Source organism: Gopherus flavomarginatus, chromosome 18, assembly GCF_025201925.1.
Source record: "Gopherus flavomarginatus isolate rGopFla2 chromosome 18, rGopFla2.mat.asm, whole genome shotgun sequence".
NCBI classification, from domain to species: Eukaryota; Metazoa; Chordata; order Testudines; family Testudinidae; genus Gopherus; species Gopherus flavomarginatus.
The window spans coordinates 25,013,737-25,031,612 of record NC_066634.1 but is presented as its reverse complement, the minus strand read 5'-3'; the positions used below and the strand labels follow the sequence as shown (position 1 = coordinate 25,031,612).

Genomic DNA, 17,876 nt, shown 5'->3' with positions numbered 1-17,876 from the left:
CAGGGCCGGGGCACTGGGCTTGGGGGAGGCAGGGCTGGAGCCCGGGGGGCACTGGGGATTGGGGGCGCATGGCAGGGGACTCAGTGCGAGGCCAGCACACTGCCTGGGCTGGGGTGCCCACATCAGGCCCCAGGCGCTGGGGGAGGGGTTTTCCCAGGCTCAGCCTGGGCACTGGGTGGGTGGCAGCCCCGCAGGCCGCTGGGCTGGTCTCGTGGGAGGCTGGCAGGGTTATCAGTCAGGCTGGGTCCTGGCTCTGCTGTGGCTCCCGGTCTCACTTGTGTCCTGGCAGGTGGGGAAGGGAGGTGGGGGAGACACAACCCCCAGCTGGTGTCAATCCACGTTCACTGGGTGAGGACACTTTGCACCTGGGGAGGGGTTGGGCCAGGGTGACACAGCCAGTCTGGGGAGGCAAGGAATTGAAACCCGGCTACATGCGCCTCAGGCCAGCATCCTAACCACTAGACTGTGCTTCCTCTCTGCAGAGGTTGGTGTAAGATGCTTGCCCAGCGTTGCGGCAGAGCCCCCACTCCTCCCAGAGAGCACTCAGGTGCCGTATGCCCGGGCGTGCCCCAAGAGAGGCAGGGCTGTGCCCACGGGCAGGCAGGGCAGGGGATCTGATCTCAGTCCCCAGCGGCCCAGGTGAGCACCCTGACCACGGCCCCTCAGGCTTCCCCTGGGCTGGGTGAGCTGCGCAGGAAAGGAGAAGTGACCTGGCCCCAAACGTTCATTTGCATCGAGACGGTTCTGCTGCTTCCATCTCCGCGCCGTTTTCTCCTCTCTTCCCCTGACTCAGGAACTGGGAGCATCTCTGCATGTGTTGGTTGTTCCACCCCCATCGCTAGCACCCATCTCCTCCGGAACAGCATGGGATCTGGGGCGCTCGCAAAAGCCCGAATTAGGTACCCAGCCTGTCGTGTTACCTGCAGTGCAAGGAATGGGCCAGAGACTCCAGGGGCGATGGGACCTTGGCACCGGGGCAGGGGTTCATGCAGGGGGAGAGACTGCTCGGTCCCATGGCAAAGGCACCGTTCCTTGTTAGAGCATCTGTTGGGCTTCGTTTGCACTGTGCCCCTGGTCCCTGCGGCTGCAGCAGTGTGTACAGAGTCAGAGGCTGCTGAAGATGGTCTCAACCATCCTTTCACTGTCATTAAAGTCCATCCTGTTCTCCTAAGACTAACCAAGCTAAGCCAGGCAAAGGCAGAGAAGAACAGAGATGTGAGAGAGAGGCCTGGGCGTCTGTCTCCACTGCTGACTCTCATGTGCAACCTCAGTGCTGGAGAAACACGGGCCCAGGCTGTGATGTGACCAGCCGTGCCGAGACCTGGCAAACTCATACCAACATGAGCGGTTTAAAGCTGCCTCTCTGGGCACAGGCTCCCAGCAGCCCTGGCGAACGGACAGGCCTGGCCAGCTCCGACAGAATCTTAGGAACCAGAGAGGAAAAAATACACTGAGGAAGATAAACAAAACGATGGGAGGGGGCGGCAGCTGCAAAGCCTCAGCCCCGGTCTCGTGGCCCAGGAGGCGTTTGGAGAGTTAGCCGGAGCTGCCAGAGGGGACAATCTCATCTCTGGCCTGGCCTGGCCTGGATGTCTCAGGACTCGGACGGTGAAGGTGCCGTGGTGGATGTGATCCTGGGGGCCCAGCAGACAGATGACAAAGCTGCTTCTTTCCGCCCTCCCGCCCCCCATATCCTCCTCCTGCAGTCTGTCAAGGGCCCCAGAGTGGGGATGGGCGGCATAGTCCGGACTCATTACGTCATCCACCAATTAAGCTGTTTCCAATACACCAGTTTTGGCCCATTGATTTTCCGTCCCGTTCTTTGTTTACCGAACACGATCTCCACGCTGGCCTTGGCTGGGAGCAGGAGACGTTTCTGTTTGGCCCAGCCCAGTCTGTGCGTCTGCCTTGTGCCCCTGCCCCATCAGCCTGTATTGTTATCGGCGACTCAGCCTCTCAGAAGCTCTCCCTGCGTTCCAGCGGTGCAGCCCCCGGTCAGGGCAGGCCTGGCCCAGGCCTTGGCCCGCAGTGGGGTCAAGGTCTCTTTGCGGGATCAGGCCCTGTGTGGCTGGCAGTTCCACGTGCCCAAACAGAACCCCCCTGCTGCCCTCTGGTGGGGGAGGGAGGTCACAGCATCAAGATGGGACAGCTGAGGCGAAATCCCACGCCCGATTGTGAGATGCTGGGGGGACTTTGGTTGCAATGGCAGGTGTCTGTCACCAGTAGGGGCACCACCCCGGCCCAGCTCTGGGTGGGGGAGCCTGGCTGGACCAGTTGGGACGGGGGAACTGGGCTATGTGAGCTCTGGCTGGCTCCGGGGGTGGGGGTGGGACACGGGGGCTGAGTCTCCTTGGGCAACGGGAAGACAAATGTCATTAACCACCATCCCGCAGGCTGGCAGCTTTAGCGCCTCTCCTGCCTAGACAGTCTCTCGTTTGCCTCCAGCTCGTTAGGCCCGGGCATAGCCCTCTCGCCCCAGCTCAGAAGTGACCTGGGGCTGGGCCGGCTCTGGGCGCACTGGAGATGGACGGCTGGTGTGGCAGGTCCAATTGGCCAGAGGCTGCAGAAATGTGGCCTGAGACTCACTACAGCCCTTAGCTGGAAGCGGCTCGAACCTCTAACACGCACATCTCCCGCCAGGGGTGAGGCCTGCCGTTCCCCGAGGAGCCCTGGCCAGTTCCTGCAGCCGGGCGCCATCTCCCCTAGGAGCGCTGCCCTAGGCAACACCCCGGGGGGCTAAACAGCCTGAATTAACGGGGCTCCATTGGGGCTCCGCTCAGGCCCGAGGGGAAAGACTTGTCCAGGTTTTGGTGCAGCCCTGGCAGCTCCGCATAAGGTCCCTCCTCGCGGCAGGGACAGCTTTGTGCAGGGCCTGTTCGGTGGCTGAGGCCCAGGCTCTCCAGAAACACACCTAGTCACAGCTCGGGGGAACAGCCCCGCAGCTCCCCTCTGGCCGAGGGAGGCTGCCAGCCGGGGCGAACCAGCGCCGGGTTTTGCACCCACAGGGAAAAGAACTTCCCAGACCAAAACACGGCCAATAAACCCTCTTCCTGCACCAGAAAAATCCCCCATCCCCCACTCCGTCCTCTGCCCACGACTGGCCGCTGGGCACGATCCAGCAGCTCGGCCGGGCTGGTGCCACGCGGGGGCATGAGCCCCCCAGTTCATGCCAGGCTTCCTTCGGGCAGGGGTGTGTGATTCTGGGCGAAGGCAGGAGGGGTTACCAATGTGTCAGAGACTTTTTTAAAGCTGGGGGTGTTAGATCAATAACCTGGGGAGGAGGCTGAGCCCGAGTCTATCATTGACCCTCTTTGTTCCACAGCCCTGCTTCTCCTTCCTCACCCCGCAGCCCTGCCCGTCCTCCCTCACCCCCTGCACCCCCCTGGAGCCTGGGTCCCGGGAGTCTCCCCAAGCCCTGCACCTTGGCACCGGGTGCTGCAGGTGCCAGGCCGGGCAGTGCTTTGGGGAAAGGCTGGAGTTTGGGGGGTGGTTATGGAACTGGAGGGTGGGTCTCGGACCCCTAAGGTGGGGGGGCCATAGACCCATTTCCCCTCAGGATGTGCTTTGGGGAGGGGCTGGAGTTCAGGGGTTGGGTCCCAGACCCCCAGGGTGGGGGTCCCCCTGCAGCCTGCAGCATGGGGGGGGCCATAGACCCCATTTCCCCTAAGGATGTGCTTTGGGGAGGGGCTGGAGTTTGGGGGCTGGTTGCAGAATGGGGGGTGGGTCCCAGACCCCGGGGGTGGGTCCCAGACCCCCAGGGTGGGAGTCTCCCTGCAGCCCCCAGCGCGGGGGGGCATAGACCCCATTTCCCCTCAGGACGTGCTTTGGGGAGGAGCCGGGGGGGGCTGGTTGCAGAACCGGGGGTGGGTCCCAGAGCCCCAGCACGGGGGCATAGACCCCATTTCCCCTCAGGACGTGCTTTGGGGAGGAGCTGGGGGGGGGCTGGTTGCAGAACGGGGGGTGGGTCCCAGACCCCCAGCACGGGGGGGGCATAGACCCCATTTCCCCTCAGGACGTGCTTTGGGGAGGGGGTGGAGTTCGGGGGCTGGTTGCAGAATGGGGGGTGGGTCCCAGACACCCAGCACGGGGGGCATAGACCCCATTTCCCCTCAGGACGTGCTTTGGGGAGGGGGTGGAGTTCGGGGGCTGGTTGCAGAATGGGGGGTGGGTCCCAGACACCCAGCACGGGGGGCATAGACCCCATTTCCCCTCAGGACGTGCTTTGGGGAGGGGGTGGAGTTCGGGGGCTGGTTGCAGAACGGGGGGTGGGTCCCAGACCCCCAGCACGGGGGGGGCATAGACCCCATTTCCCCTCAGGACGTGCTTTGGGGAGGGGGTGGAGTTCGGGGGCTGGTTGCAGAATGGGGGGTGGGTCCCAGACACCCAGCACGGGGGGCATAGACCCCATTTCCCCTCAGGACGTGCTTTCGGGAGGAGCCGGGGGGGCTGGTTGCAGAACGGGGGGTGGGTCCCAGACCCCCAGCACGGGGGGGCCATAGACCCCATTTCCCCTCAGGACGTGCTTTCGGGAGGAGCCGGGGGGGCTGGTTGCAGAACCGGGGGGGTCCCCTGCACAGAGCCCCGCTGGGTTGGGGGGGGTTGGGCACAAACTGGGGCCGCTGCAGCCCCACGCGGGTCCCCATTGACCCCCCCGCCCGGACCGGGAGCCACAGCCTCTAACCGGCCCGAAGGGCGGACGGGAGCCCGCCCCCTATGCAAACGAGTGGGCGTGGCCTTCTCGTGCAGGGGGCGTATCCCAGGTGGGGGGGCTGCGATTGGGTATTCGCTGGGGGGGCGGGAGCTCACCTGCGTGACGCGTCCGGGCGGGGCGGCGCGGATTGGTCGCGCTGCGCGGGGGGCGGGGCTCACCTGTGTGACGCGGCGGCCAGGGGCGCGCCGGGCTCAGTCGCCAGGAGCCGCTCGCGGGAATGGGACGCGCGGGGCTGGTGCTGCTGCTGCTCGTCGCGCTCGGGGCCCGGGGCCGCGAGGGGTCGGGGGAGCCCGGGGGGGCCCCCGCGCCGGGGCAGCCGCTGCTGCAGGGTAAGGCCGGGGGGGGTCCGGGGGCGGGGAGGAGAATTGGAGTTGGGGGGCTGGGAGGTGAACTGGTGGGAGGGGGCCTGGAAGGACAATTGGAGGGGTTGGCCGGACAGTTGGGGGTGTGGGTGGGCGGAGTTGGGGGCCTGGAAGGACAATTGGGGGGGTTGGCCGGACAGTTGGGGGTGGGGGGGTGGAGTTGGGGGCCTGGAAGGACAATTGGGGGGGTTGGCCGGACAGTTGGGGGTGTGGGTGGGCGGAGTTGGGGGGCTGGGGGTGGTGGAGCTGGGAGAACAGCTGTGCACGGGGGTTGGGGTGCAGGCAGTGTGAGAAGGGACGTGGGGGCTGCGCTGGGGGAACCTGGCAAACCTTGTGGGGGATGTTAGAAATGTGGGGGCCCGTGGGGAGGATGTGGGGGTGAGCGCTAGGGGGGGAGCTAGGGGTGTAGGCTGAAAGGGGCATTGCTCACTGACTCCCCATGTCTGTGGGGTGCAGAGTGGGTTTGTGATGGGGGGGCGGCGAGTGACCCCAGTTGCTGCCCTGGCGGCCTGCAGGATCCCAAGCCCTGGGTCAGGGGCTCGATAGCCAGGGGTGTGGATCGCTTCCCCTCCCCCAGTCCCTCGCTCTGCTGCTGGGTCTTTAACACCTGTTCAATGTACGTCAGGGCCAGGCTCTGCCAGGGACCTCCCTCCCCCCCCCCCCGGGGGGCGCCGCCTGGGGTCTCCAGCAAAAGGGAGCCAGTCTTGAGACTGGGTGGGGGCTTTACACACCAGCCAGCCCAACCCACCTCGGCTTAGTGAGACTTCCTGGAAAAACCTCCTGGCAGGTAGTGGATGTTCCCTGTTGCTGTGCAGTCAGATGGGGGGGGGGGGTGACTCGATGGCGGGGGGAGGGGAGGGGGGTGTCCTGACAGGCGCCGAATCCCAGGGCACTGGCAGGGTGTTTACTCTAGTGTATCTGCCTGCTGGCCTCCCACCCCAGAAGTGGCTGCACCTCACTGGGGTTTAATGGTTTGCCCCGGCTTTTACACTGCGTTCTCTGGCGGAGGGTCTCAAAGCTCTTTCCTTCGCTGCCCCGCCCATGGGCTGGGATTCCACTGTGCTAGGGGCTGTACAAACAACAAAAAGGTGCCACCTGCCCCAAAGAGCTGGTCTCCTGTCCCTAAGGTGGGACCTAAACCCAGGAGTCCTGTCCCCTGTGCCTGCACCACTAGGCAGAGTATCCACTGTGTTATGCAGTGGTGGTGTAGCCTGTGGGTCCCAGGATGTTGGAGAGACAGTGGGTGAGGTCATGTGATTGCACCAGCTGCTGCTGGTGACAGCCGAGCTGGTAACAGATATGGCCTCACCCACCATATCTCTGGGCTGCCCGTTCCTGGGGCAGGGGCTCTAGAAATGGGCATGCTCGTCCCTGGGGCGGATGGAATCAAGTTTCAGTAGGAGAGCGCCTGCCCTCCCCTGTAGCTGGAATGAGTTACAGCGGTGCTCAGCCAGGGGTACGCTTACCTGTGGGGCTATGCAGAGACCTTCCAGGGGCACATCCGCTTGTCTAGATAGTGGCCTGGTTTTACAAAGCCGCAGTGAGGTCTGTCACACTGAAATGTCACACACTGACTTGTTGACACTGCTCTGTGTTCTAGCCATGACATGCCAGTGCCATATTCATAGTCCATCGATTTATTGTATGGTAAAAGTGAGAGAGCCAGCAGTTGTTCAGTGCTACTGTGCGGTGACACTTCTGTATTTTTAGGCCTGATTTTGTAAGCAAATAGTTAAATGCAGTGAAACTTGGGGTATGCAAGACAAATCAGCCCCCTGAAAGGGGGACAGGAGTCTGGAAAGGTTGAGTGCCAGTGGCTTACAGTTGTCAGGAACCATGTCCTGGGCACAGAGCTCCCTTGGTGACCGTGCCCCCCTACACACACACACACCAGAACTTGCAGCAAAGTCTAGTTGTTACAGGGGCTGGAGAGAGAGGGATGATGGCGTGGCTCTTGCAGCCAGGATCAGGTAACCTGGGCCATCGCATCTGGCTAAGGGCAGCCCCTGGCAGCTCACCATGGGGGAAGCCAAGGCCCAGGCTGCAGGGGAAGTGAGCAGCGCAGACCCTGGGGCAGAACCGTGGCTAACAGGAGAAGAGGGTGCCGGAGTCACTGCTATTTCCCTGGTGTAACGTGGTGTAAAGATGGCTCCACCGCCCTCCTGCTCTGAGTCTGAGCCGATGGAAGGTCACTGGCCTCGGAGCAGGGAGCTTTCTGCAGCTTCCTCTCCCCACCCCACATCCACCTTGTCAACAAAACAACTTCCTGGTGAGCGCAGGCTGCTCTGAGGGCCCCAGCCTCTCAAGGACACTTGCTGTGGTGAGCTCCCCTGCACCAGAGTAACCAGTGGTGAATTTAAAACCCGGTACAGCCCTCAGGGTGGCTGCGCTGCTTTGGGTTGAAGAAGAGCATGTTGCTGCTTAGCCTAAGCCTGTTCCCACCAGCGAGAGGAAACCCGTGTACCCACACAGCTTTGCACTGTTTAACTGACTTGGCTTTTAAATCGATACAAGTGGCATCAGTTTCCCCCTGTAGAGAAGTCTGTTTGGCGGGTGTAATGTGCAGAGACACAGGGGTCCCGGGAATGCGATGGCTCCCCAGAGCTAAAACTGGGGGACGGCAAAGATGAAGGGACTTGCCCTGCACTGAGGCCGTGTGTTCCAGAGACTTGGGACTGTCAATTCAGTGGGGTTCTCGTGAGGCCGAAGTGTGAGAGCATCACAAGGGGTGTCTTTGATTGTTACTGGACACGATGAGTCTGTGGGATGCTGAATTCACACACGTGGGGTGGGAGCCGGTCACCCTCCTGCACTCAAAGGGCTGTTTAAAACATTGTTAATCTCATTTGTTATGGGGGAGCATCTAAGGGCCGGGTGTGTGAGAGGCTTTCCAGATGGGGCTGGCTGTGCGAATGGGGCTGTGTGCGCGAGGGGCCGTATGAACGGGACCGTGTGCGCGAACGGGGCCGGGCGTGCGAGGGGCTGTGCAAACACAGAGCAGGAGACTCTCCTGCAGCGGCTGCATCTCCAAACCCTTCCCAAGTGCTGCTAGTGCCATAGCTGTTCTGTGCCCCGCGCAGGGCTCTCCTCCCGGCCGTGGCTCAGGGGTTATTTCCCATGTTTCTCCAGGCCAGGGCGGCCCCATCTCTGGCCTTGAGGCAGAGAAACTCAGGGGGTGTGAGTCTCCTTGTGCTGTCGAAATTCTGCCGTTCTGACACGGCTGCTTTAGGCCTGCTCTGCAGTGGGTTAAACGCCTGCCCGAGGCGCAGGGCAGTGGAAATGGTGCCCAGGGGCTGGCAGCTCCACGAGTCTCTGGAGCTTTGTGTTTGACCCCCCCCTCCCCTGGCTCGTCAGCGGTGCCTGTGCCAGGCGCGGGAATGAGCCTGCCGTGACTCACGAGGCGGATGTGAACCTGCCCTGCTGAACTGCTGCTCTCAAACCACAAAGGCCTGTCTGGGGAGGGCGTGTGCCTGGCCGGGGTCACAGCAAGGTGGTAACTACCTGCTGTCTGGGATGTCTCTATTGCTGGCCCGGGCCGGGGGCAGGGAGGGGTATAGTGGAGACATGGGAACTCCGGCAGGTAAATACTCACTCAAATACCCGCCTCTGTTGGCAGCGAGGAAGCAGCTTGTGTTTAAACTTGGCCAGGCGCGCTGGGGTGGCCTCTGATGGGAACAGAGTTGTTGTTTGCAATCGCCCCCAGGCCGCTGCCCACACGAGTGGGTCACAGGGCGACAGTTCCTGGCCCAATGAGGTCACAGTCTGATTGTGGCTCAGAACTTCCGCTCTCAGGACCTACGTGTCTGGGATTATAGAACAAAAACCTCAGCGAACGGGATCCAGAGCAAACAGGTTCACAGTCTCTCCCCCCCCCCGCCACCCCAGTGAATCATAGCTCCTCTCTCGAGGCCTCCCTCCGCTCCCAGGGAAGGGGAGGAACTGGGGGCTGTCTAGAGGAGCCAGGAGTCCTGCTGGCAGCGGGAAGTAAACGAGTGTGTGCACCTGGGTCAGGTCCTGCCTGCCTGCAGTGGGCGGCATGTGCTGGGGACACGAGCCTAGTGAGCTCTGGTGCATTGAAAAGCCTGCCGGGCATTTCCAAACAAACCCCAGCCCTTGGCAGCTTCAGTCGAAGGTCCTGATCCTGCCATTAGCGCCACCAAGGAGCACAGTGTCACCACGTTCCCTTGCTGAGTTCGGGGCCAAGGAGAGTAGGGATCTGGGGCTTTCCCTTGCGTCCTGGCTCCCACTGAGCTGCAGCGGGACAGGGAGGGGACTGAGCCGGCAAGCCATTGAGGCCACTGGGTTGGGTCAGGCCCCTGGGAGGGGACTGCTTTGGGGCAGGGGGTGTCTTTGGGTTCGGGAGGCCCTGGACTGGGAGTGAGGCTCCGAGGCGCTACCCCAGTGTAAACAATGGTCATTGTGTCTTGCTGCACAGCCACAGCCCAGGGGTGTGAGCCAGAGTGAAACTGGGGGTGGCAGAGCCGGTCCAGCCTGTTCTGGGTGATGTCACCGAAGGCCCTGGCCAGGAACGGGTGCTCCGGTGTTTGGGGGGGGGGGGCTCCAGCTGCCCTGCCTGGCACCGCAGCGCTGGAAGTGCCGGGGGGGGGCTCGAGCCTTCTGAACCTGAACGTGGAATTTCCCACAGCTCCCTCCCCTCCCTGGTTCCCTGATCAGCCAGGCACACGGGCCCCTTGCCCTGGGAGCTGCATTACAGGCTGGGCTTGTCTGACTGGCATGGGAAGCTGCTTTGATCCCTTTGTTTTCTAACTCCTCCCAGTCCCATGGGGCCAGGGACACTGGCTGAGGGGCTGGGCACAGACTTGTGTCATTGTTACCTGCCTTGTAAAGGAGTCTTGGGGTGGCAGACGGGGGCTGGGCCTGAGTCTTTGCTGCTTTATGGTGCTCGAGCCAGAAGGGGTTAAAACAAACTGCTCTGTGGGGAGCCTGGCCTTTTTAGGGAGCAGGTGGGGCCTTGGGCGGGGAGAAGAGCAGACTTAGCATGCGGAAGTGAGGGCTGATTTACCCAGAGCCAAGGGAGGGGGTTTTCTGGGAACGCAGAGGCTGGCAGCCTTCCTGCCCCTTGGGGAAGAGTGCAGTGTAAACAGGCCAGGACCTCAAGCCTCCTGGAGGTTGCTGCTCTGCTGGAGAAAGCTGGTCAGTTTTGCAGCTGCGTAGCTCAGGGCTGTTCCCGAGCCCTCTGAGTGTGCAGCCCCTGGCGCGGGGGCTGGAGCTGGGATAGTGCAATGCTCTGTCCAGGTGGGAGGGGCCTGGCTGTGGCGGGATTGCTGGGGGTCTGACACCCCCGTGCTCCGTCCCAAGCAAGGCGAACGTGCGGGGAGCTGGCTTGTGGGCTGCTTGCCCCCCAGCCCTGTGGCGTGACCCTGGGGCTGCCCTTCTGCTCTTCTTGTCTGGAAGGCACAGCTGCTAGTTTGGGAGGGGGTTGAGATTTCCAGGCAACGCTCCTCCAGCTGCATGCAGGCTCTTCGGCTCCCCAGAGCACGATGGGGCTCGGGATGGGGCTTGGGGTGCGAGTTAATCTAGTCCTGGCCCCAGGGGAGGGAAACGGACGAGACCTGGTTTCAACTCGGCCTTTTCAGAAACAATACAGAAAGGAGGGAGGGCAGGCAATCCCTGAACAGCCTCGCTGAGCTTTTTCTGCTCTCCCCTGGGCCTCCTGCCAGGCCTTTGCTAAATCCCTGTTTACCAACCACAGGCTGAAACCGGAGTGTGGAACCAGGAAGCACTTGGGGTGTTTAATTTACAAACTGCTTTGCAAGAAATGTTCTGAAAACAACAGAGAGCCCGGAGCCAGCCACACTGCCTGGGGGCAGCCCTGGAGAGCTGGGGTCCTTGGCACATCATAGCCCTGGGCCCACAGCTGCACTCCACCCTGCGGAGCGGCGTGGGCTGAAACGCGGCAGCTCCGGCCCCGTTCTCGGCCTGCCATCCCAGGCAGTTGCTAACAATTTGCTGGCCCCGATAGCCAGCACTCACTTCGCTCTAGCGCAGGGTTCTCAAATGTCCTGGCACCGCAACCCCCTTTGGACAATGAAAATTACCACCTGGCCCCAGGAGGGGTGACCGAAGCCTCAGCCTTGGGGTGGGGGGGCAGAACCTCACTGCCCTGGGCGGGGGGATCAGAGCCAAGGGGTTCAGCCTCTAACCTGAGCCCAGACATCCAGGGCTTTGTCCCTGGGCCCCAGCAAGTGTAACGCCAGCCCTGGCGACCCCATTAAAACTGGTTCCTGACCCACAGCTTGAGAACCGCTGCTCCAGTGTGTGCCAAGCCCCAGGGGTGGGAGCAGTTCTGAGCAGCGCTGGCTCTGCAGTGGCTGCTGAGGGGAAAGCCCCATCCGAGCAGTGTCCTCTTTGCTGAACTGCCGCTTTGAGCTTTCTCCCGGCCGGCCCCTCATGCCCGGGAGGAGCTCCCTGTAGGCAAAGCCACTTCATTACCCCGGGTGTGCTGACAGCGCGGGGCTGCCACGCTGACCAGCTGTTTGCCTAGATTGCCCCATCGGTGCTGTGCCGAGATTGCCGGCTGCTGGGGTCAGGGCCTCTCTGGGTTCAGTTTCTGCAGCACCTAGAAACATGAGCTTGTTGCTGATAAGATGCCTCTGCTTTGGTCTCCAGAACGTTGCCTCTTGCCCAAGGTGGTGGGCAGATGCCGGGCCTCCTTCCCGCGCTGGTGGTACAACGCCACGAGCCGGACGTGCCAGCGTTTCACCTATGGCGGCTGTGGGGCCAATCTCAATAACTTCCTGGTAGAGGACGAGTGCCGGGTGACGTGCACTGTGGCCACAGGTGAGGGAGCAGGGGGGTCCCGCTGTTGTTTTGGGCCGCGACCCCGTGTGGCCTGGCTGCCGCGTAGCTTGGCGGAAAGTCTAGGGAGCTGTGGGGTGCCTGGCCCTCTTCCTTCGGCTGCTTGGGCATGGCACGCGGCTGCCAGACAGGGAGCATTAAGGCAGGGACCAAGCAGGAGCAGATCAGGACTAGGGAAGAAACGTCTCTCACCCCTGAGCCGCTCAGAGGCCCAGTGGGGCTGGGCTGGGCTGGGACTCGGCGTCTGTGGAACGGACAATAATCTGTCCTGGCTCAGGGAGCACCTGGCTGCAAGGGAGCCCGAGCCGGGCTGTGAGGCAACAGATCTCCAGGTGCAGTGCCAACAGCCAGTGGCACTGACGCTGTCTCCTCTAGCGTGGGGGAAACGCTTGGCTTGCGTGTTTCACTCGCAGGGCGGGTCTGACATCAACCCCCTTGATTTCCAGATGGGGAGAACTCGAATGAGATTCCACAGGCCAGCCAGAGTGTAGTGCAGAGCGCAGATGGTGAGCATGGGGGGGGGGGGGACTGCCTTCCTGGGGGGGCGGGGGGGTGTTACTGTGATCTTTTGGGACCAATCCTGCTCCCCCCCGGGGCTCTCCCAGCCCTGACGTGCCGTGTGGCTCCTTGCTGGGGCTGGGCGCCTTTCCCATGCGGAGATAAGCAGCTACCAGCAAGGTGACCTCCTAGTGAACCCGGAACATCTGACGGGGAATTGCTCAGCACCCTGCTGACTGCGGCCCAGCCCTGGTGAGCCCCGCAGCCTGTTCAGAGCCGGCGTTCCGCTTAGCCGACTGGGCACTGATGGTGCCGGCCCGACCCTCCCTTCCCAGTGACCATCAGCTGCTGTTCCTCCTGGCCCCCGGCTTCCCATCCCCTCGAGAGCACGGGTCTGTGTGTCAGATCTGGAGCCCCTCAGCCCCCCTCCGGCTTTTTTCCTGCCCCCTGAGGTGGGGAGAACGCTCAGGCCGGGGTCACTGACCTCTCCTCCCCCGGGGGCTGCCTCGTGCCCTGGGACGCAGCCTGGGCTGCTCCCAGGGCAGGACCGACCCCACCTGAGTCTGGAAGCAGCCAAGTATTCCTGGAGAACAATCGGTAACGGCAGCCATCGGCCCCGAGCTGCTCCTGTGTGGCCGCGCAGCTCCGCAGCATCTGTCCAGTGCTCTGGGGCGGAGTCGGGGCATTAAAGCTGCCCCAGTGCCTCTCCTGAGGTGGGGTGCGTGGGCAGCGCTTAGGGCATTGGCTAGGGCCTGAGACTCCATGTGCCCTGGCGTGAGTCTGCAGAACGGGGGCGGTGGCCATGAAAGGGGCTGCAGGGCTCGAAGGGAGCTGGAGCTGGTTCTGCGGCAGCTCTGGGTGTTGAACCGGCTGCTGCAAGGGGCTGGGCTGGACCCCCCCTGACGTGCCCTTTCTTCCCCCGGCCCCCCCCCCCCGGTCACAGAGGAGCCCACCAGGCGTGTCCAACTGGCCAACACCACTTTCACCTATGAAGGTGATTTTTCTCCACGGCTCTGGGGAGGCTCATCTGCCCCATGGGCCCGGTCCCCGCGGCCACATGCCGGGTGTCCAGGGAACTGGCCAGGCTGCCCCCGCGCTGAGCGGCGACTCGCAGGTAGATCCGAGGGGCGTTGGATGCAGCCCCTCCCCTCGTCTCTGCTGCTGCCATCTGTCTGCTGCACTTCTGCAGTGCCAGGACAGACGCTGGCTGCAGCCGCTGACCTAGGCCTGAACTTAGCCGGGTCCTGCTGGGGGCAGCTGTCCCAGACAGCATGTGCTGCTGGGGGTCCCCTGAACTCCGGGGGGTAACCGTGCCCCCCCCGCTCCAGGCGATGGCTTAATGCTGCTCCCTCGCCCTGCGTGTGCCCAGAACACTGCCTGGCCAAAGCTGCCACCGGCCTGTCGCGCCTCCTTCCTGCACTGATGGTTCGACGTGGAGACGAAAACCTGCCACCAGTTCTCCTACGGGGGCTGCAGAGGCAACTGGAGTGTCTGGCCAGGTGCTCGGGTCAGTGCTGGCCTCCAGGGCCTGGGCCTGCACCTCCTAATGCCCGGACGCTGCGTGCTAGGGGCACGGGACAGTCCCTGGGCGACCTCTGTCCAGGCTGAGCCGACTGACCAGCGAGGTGCTCCTTGCGCGGGGGGGAAGCAGGCTGAGTAATTGGCCTCTCTGGGCACCTCCTGGTAAGGCCGTCCCAGGCCGAGCTGGTGCTGTGGGGCAGGGAGTGGGAAGCCAAGTCCCTGCGTTGATGTGCTGACCTGTCGCCCCCAGAGTCCTGTACTGCGCCCCGCCTGACCGGCCCCTGCCGCGCTGCCTTCCCCCGCTGGTACTACGACCCGGCCGCCGGGGCCTGCAAGCAGTTCATCTATGGGGGCTGCAAGGGCAACAAGAACAACTACCTGCGGGAGGAGCTGTGTCTGCGCCAGTGCAGCGGGGCCACAGGTGAGGAGCCGCTCGGTGCCCCCCCGTGGGGCAGGGGCTGCTCCCTGGGAGCCGCTCGGTGCCCCCCCGTGGGGCACGGGGCGGCTCCCCGGCATGAGGCAGGGTTTGGGGGGCCAGGCTGGCTGGCGGAGCTCTGGATTGGCTGGCACGGCCCTGGGGGTTGCTGTTCGCGTGGGGCACTGGACTAGGCCCTCGGCTGGCCGCTGACGGTGGGGGGCAGGCAGGGAAGGGGCCATCTAGGGCGCAGCCCGTCTCAACTCGCTTTTCCCTCCTGCAGGGGGTGCTGAGGGGCCCGAGCCGGGCGTTCACTCCAGCAGAGGTAAGCGGCACTCCAGCCCTGTCTGCCACGTGGTCTGGGTGGGATCCCCTTGGCCAGCAAGCTGGCTGTGGCCGGGTTAGGCTCACCCCAGGCCTGCGGGTGGGGACGTGGGCAGAGCTGTGCCCTGGTTCCAGCTGGGATCTCCCCTCTCCTTGGGGCCCCTGCTGCTCCGCTCGGGCTGTGCCGGGAGGGGTTGGGGGCCACGAACAGAGAGCAGGAGTCTGCGCTCAGAAGCTGCCGCCTGTTCCCGGCTCTGCCTGCTCGGGACTTGCCCCAGGCTCCGAATCCTGCGGCTCACCTGGCCCTCTTCTCCCCACAGTGGTGGCCCTGGCCGTGCTGCTGGCCATCCTCGTTGCTGTCCTGCTCGGCTCCGTGGTTGTCTTCTTCGTCTGGCTGTGCAGGAGGAGCCAGGAGCTGTCCCTGAGTGTGCCCTGGAGCCCGCTGGACGACAAGGAGTATCTGATGAGCAACACCTACACGCTGTGAGGCCGGGCGGCCGGCCCGTGGGCTGCCCCTGCTCCATTGGGCCTCGCCCGTGTGCACAGCAGAGTGACTGGAGCCGGCTGTGTAGGAATATCCCTGGGTCATAAACTCCCTGCACCAGCAACCGCTGTGTTTCTGGCCCGGCCACACGGGCGGGGCCTTCGCTGCACCCAGGCCTCTTTCTCGGGGGCTTGCTTCCATTTTTTTAAACTCTTTTTTTTACCAGAATAATTAGTGTGAAACCTGCTAGTGGCAGCCGCCTGGGGTCTCAGACACCTGCCCACCCCAGCTGCAGCCAGCAGGGCCTTGCTGAGGCTTGGGGGCATCTGGTGCTGTTCCTCTGCTTAACAAGCCTTTATAATCGGGGGGTGGGAGGGGATTAAATAGCCAGATCCCCAGGAGTGCTGGCCGCATGCTGCCTGTGCCTGCCTGCGGGGCCCCCTTCCCTAGAGCGCGGAGTGGCTGCTGGGGGTCCTACCCTATGGGGCTGCTCGGGGACTTGGTAGCAGGATGTCCCCGGTAGGTGGCGTCAGGTATAAATGCATGGGATGGGGGGGAGGGGGGAGCTGTTAGCCCCACAGGCAGTGGGTCTAGAATTCTGTGAGCAGCCTGCCCTGCCCCCAACTGCTCTGCCTGGGGGACCCCAAGGCACCTAGAGGGTAGCAGTGGCTCCTGTCCCCCAGTGCGGCATGGATATGGTGCCATGCTGGCTGTAACTTCCTGGCACCTGGGGATTGCAGTGGCAGCACCATGGCTGTGGCTAGGGTGGGTGATGCAAACCCTGGCCCTGTAACCTGGCGTAATGCCCTGGGGACAGGGAGCTCCTGTGCTGGAGGGGTCCAGTGCTGCCTGGGCCCTGGCTTCCTTGGGGGTATATTTCCCCCTCCCCCCCCATTCCTACCACGTGTCTGAGCTGCCCCATCCCTTCAGAGCGGTGCTCCTGGTCTGTGCCGAGGATCCCAGCAACGCTGCCCCTGTGGAGCGGTTCGCCCAGCCCAGCCCAGGGATCCCAGCCACGCTGCCCCATCCCTGCAGAGCGGTGCTCCTGGCCCAGGCCGGGGATCCCAGCGATGCTGCCCCTGCAGAGCAGTGCTCCTGGTCCGTGGCTGAGCAGGGCAGTTCTGGCCTGCAGGCTCCTCCGGGGGCCAGTACGAACTGGAGCTGGGTTCAGCCCACACTCCAATGCCTTTCCATGGCATAAACCTCATTGAAACACACCAGGAAACCGGAACCTGTCTGGCTAAGTCTCCCCGTTGCTGTGTCCTCAGAGTTGGGACTGGGGGGGGGGATGCTCACTCCCCCCCACCTCTGCTCAGTGTCTGACACCAGCCAGCACCTGGGCCTGCTCCCAGTGCTGTTGGGGGGGGTCTAATGTCTGAGCCCCACATCATGGGTGTTGCTGGCAGGGTTGTTTTAGAGGGCGGGATGTGGAGCTCGCCCAAGTGTAAGGGGCGGAGTCGGGCACTCAGCTGGGCTAGCTGTTAAATTTGTTTTTTACACTGAGATTTCTTTGAATAAAGGAAAAAAGGAAACGGTTCCTTTCCTGTGCCTCCTCCAGGTGGGGCCCGCCCATACCCCAACACCTGTGAGCGGTGCTCAGGGCAGGTCTACATGTGCTGTAGTGCTTCAGTGGAGATGCTGAGTGCACAGGAGAGCTCACCCCCCCAACCCCCCCAAGGTGGGAGCAGCTCTCCCAACCCCATAGTGCTGGGGCCAAGTCTTGCCCGTTGTCTCCCTGCCCAGGCTGAGTTGCAGTGCCAATGCTGGGGCAGGGGGGGAGGAACACCCCATCCACCTGCAGCGAAATGCAGCGCTGGGAGATCAGCCGCGGAGCAGTGCCAGCCCACTCTGTCCATGTGGCTGCAGGCTACTGGCCCCCAAGCTGCTGGGCTGGAGGGCAGAGCCAGCTGCTAAGAGACACATGCAGCCCAAGCCAAGCAGAGCCAGGCACTGACCTAAGCTAGCCCCAGACCTGGCCCCTTTAGCTGCAGCTGTGGGCAGGGGCCCCTGGGAGAAGCCAGAGATCTCGTGGCCCCTGGAGCGGTGCTGGAAGAGACCAGGGACTGAGGCAGCTGGGCCCTGTGTTCGCAGCCGGTGGCCCTGTGCAGTCTGTCTCAGCAGGGCTCCAGGCTGTCCAGACTAAAGCCCGGAGCAGGTCCCTGGCATGCCGGGGGCTGCTGCATGGCTGTGGGGGGGGCCTCTCCAGTGTCCGTCCAAGGCAGAGCAGGGGGTGGGGCTGCCCCAGGGTGGGGGGAGGAGAGTTAGTATAAAATGGAAACAGGCTGCTGCTGAAGCTGTTTATTTACATAGGAGCCCGTGGCTCATGGAGGTGTCCAGGCTGCACTGCATGGCCGTGTCCCCTCCTCAGCTAGAGCAGAACTGAGAGCAGCCCCAAGGCTGCTCTACCAATGCAGAACCCAGCACAGTGGCCTGTACCCCCACAGAGGGGCTGGTTAACGGCTTCGTGCCTCCCCCAGCAGCTAGCTCCACATTAGCCCCGGGGCAGGGGGCAGAATCACTGGAGGCCTGCAGCACCAGTGGTGCCTTTGTCCCTCCGAGTGTGGGGTGGGGATGGGCCATGTACCCCTCCCACGCTCCAGCGGCTGGGCACAAGTCCTAGGGCCTGATGCCCTGGCTCCCTTTGCTCTGCCAGCTGCACACATGGGTCCCTCACTGGCCAGGGTTCAATATGGTGCCTGGCTGAGTTCTGAGCCTGGTGGGGGCTGCAGCAGGAGCCTCCTA

The 17,876-nt window shown here is 63.4% G+C and overlaps 1 protein-coding gene across 2 annotated transcripts; it reads left to right on the top strand.

Annotated features, from left to right (window-relative positions):
* Positions 1–4,914: 4,914 nt before the first annotated feature.
* SPINT2 (serine peptidase inhibitor, Kunitz type 2) lies at positions 4,915–16,666 on the top strand. Of its 2 annotated transcripts, none has more exons than XM_050928652.1 (6): positions 4,915–5,040; positions 11,704–11,874; positions 12,339–12,398; positions 14,162–14,332; positions 14,610–14,651; positions 14,971–16,666. In XM_050928652.1, the coding sequence occupies exons 1-6, from the start codon at positions 4,929–4,931 to the stop codon at positions 15,135–15,137; spliced, it is 723 nt and encodes a 240-aa protein (XP_050784609.1). In that variant the 5' UTR covers positions 4,915–4,928; the 3' UTR covers positions 15,138–16,666. The 2 variants fall into 2 exon arrangements, with proteins under 2 accessions (XP_050784609.1, XP_050784611.1); XM_050928654.1 differs by lacking the exon at positions 4,915–5,040 and adding an exon at positions 10,302–10,329.
* The last annotated feature ends 1,210 nt before the right edge of the window (positions 16,667–17,876 follow it).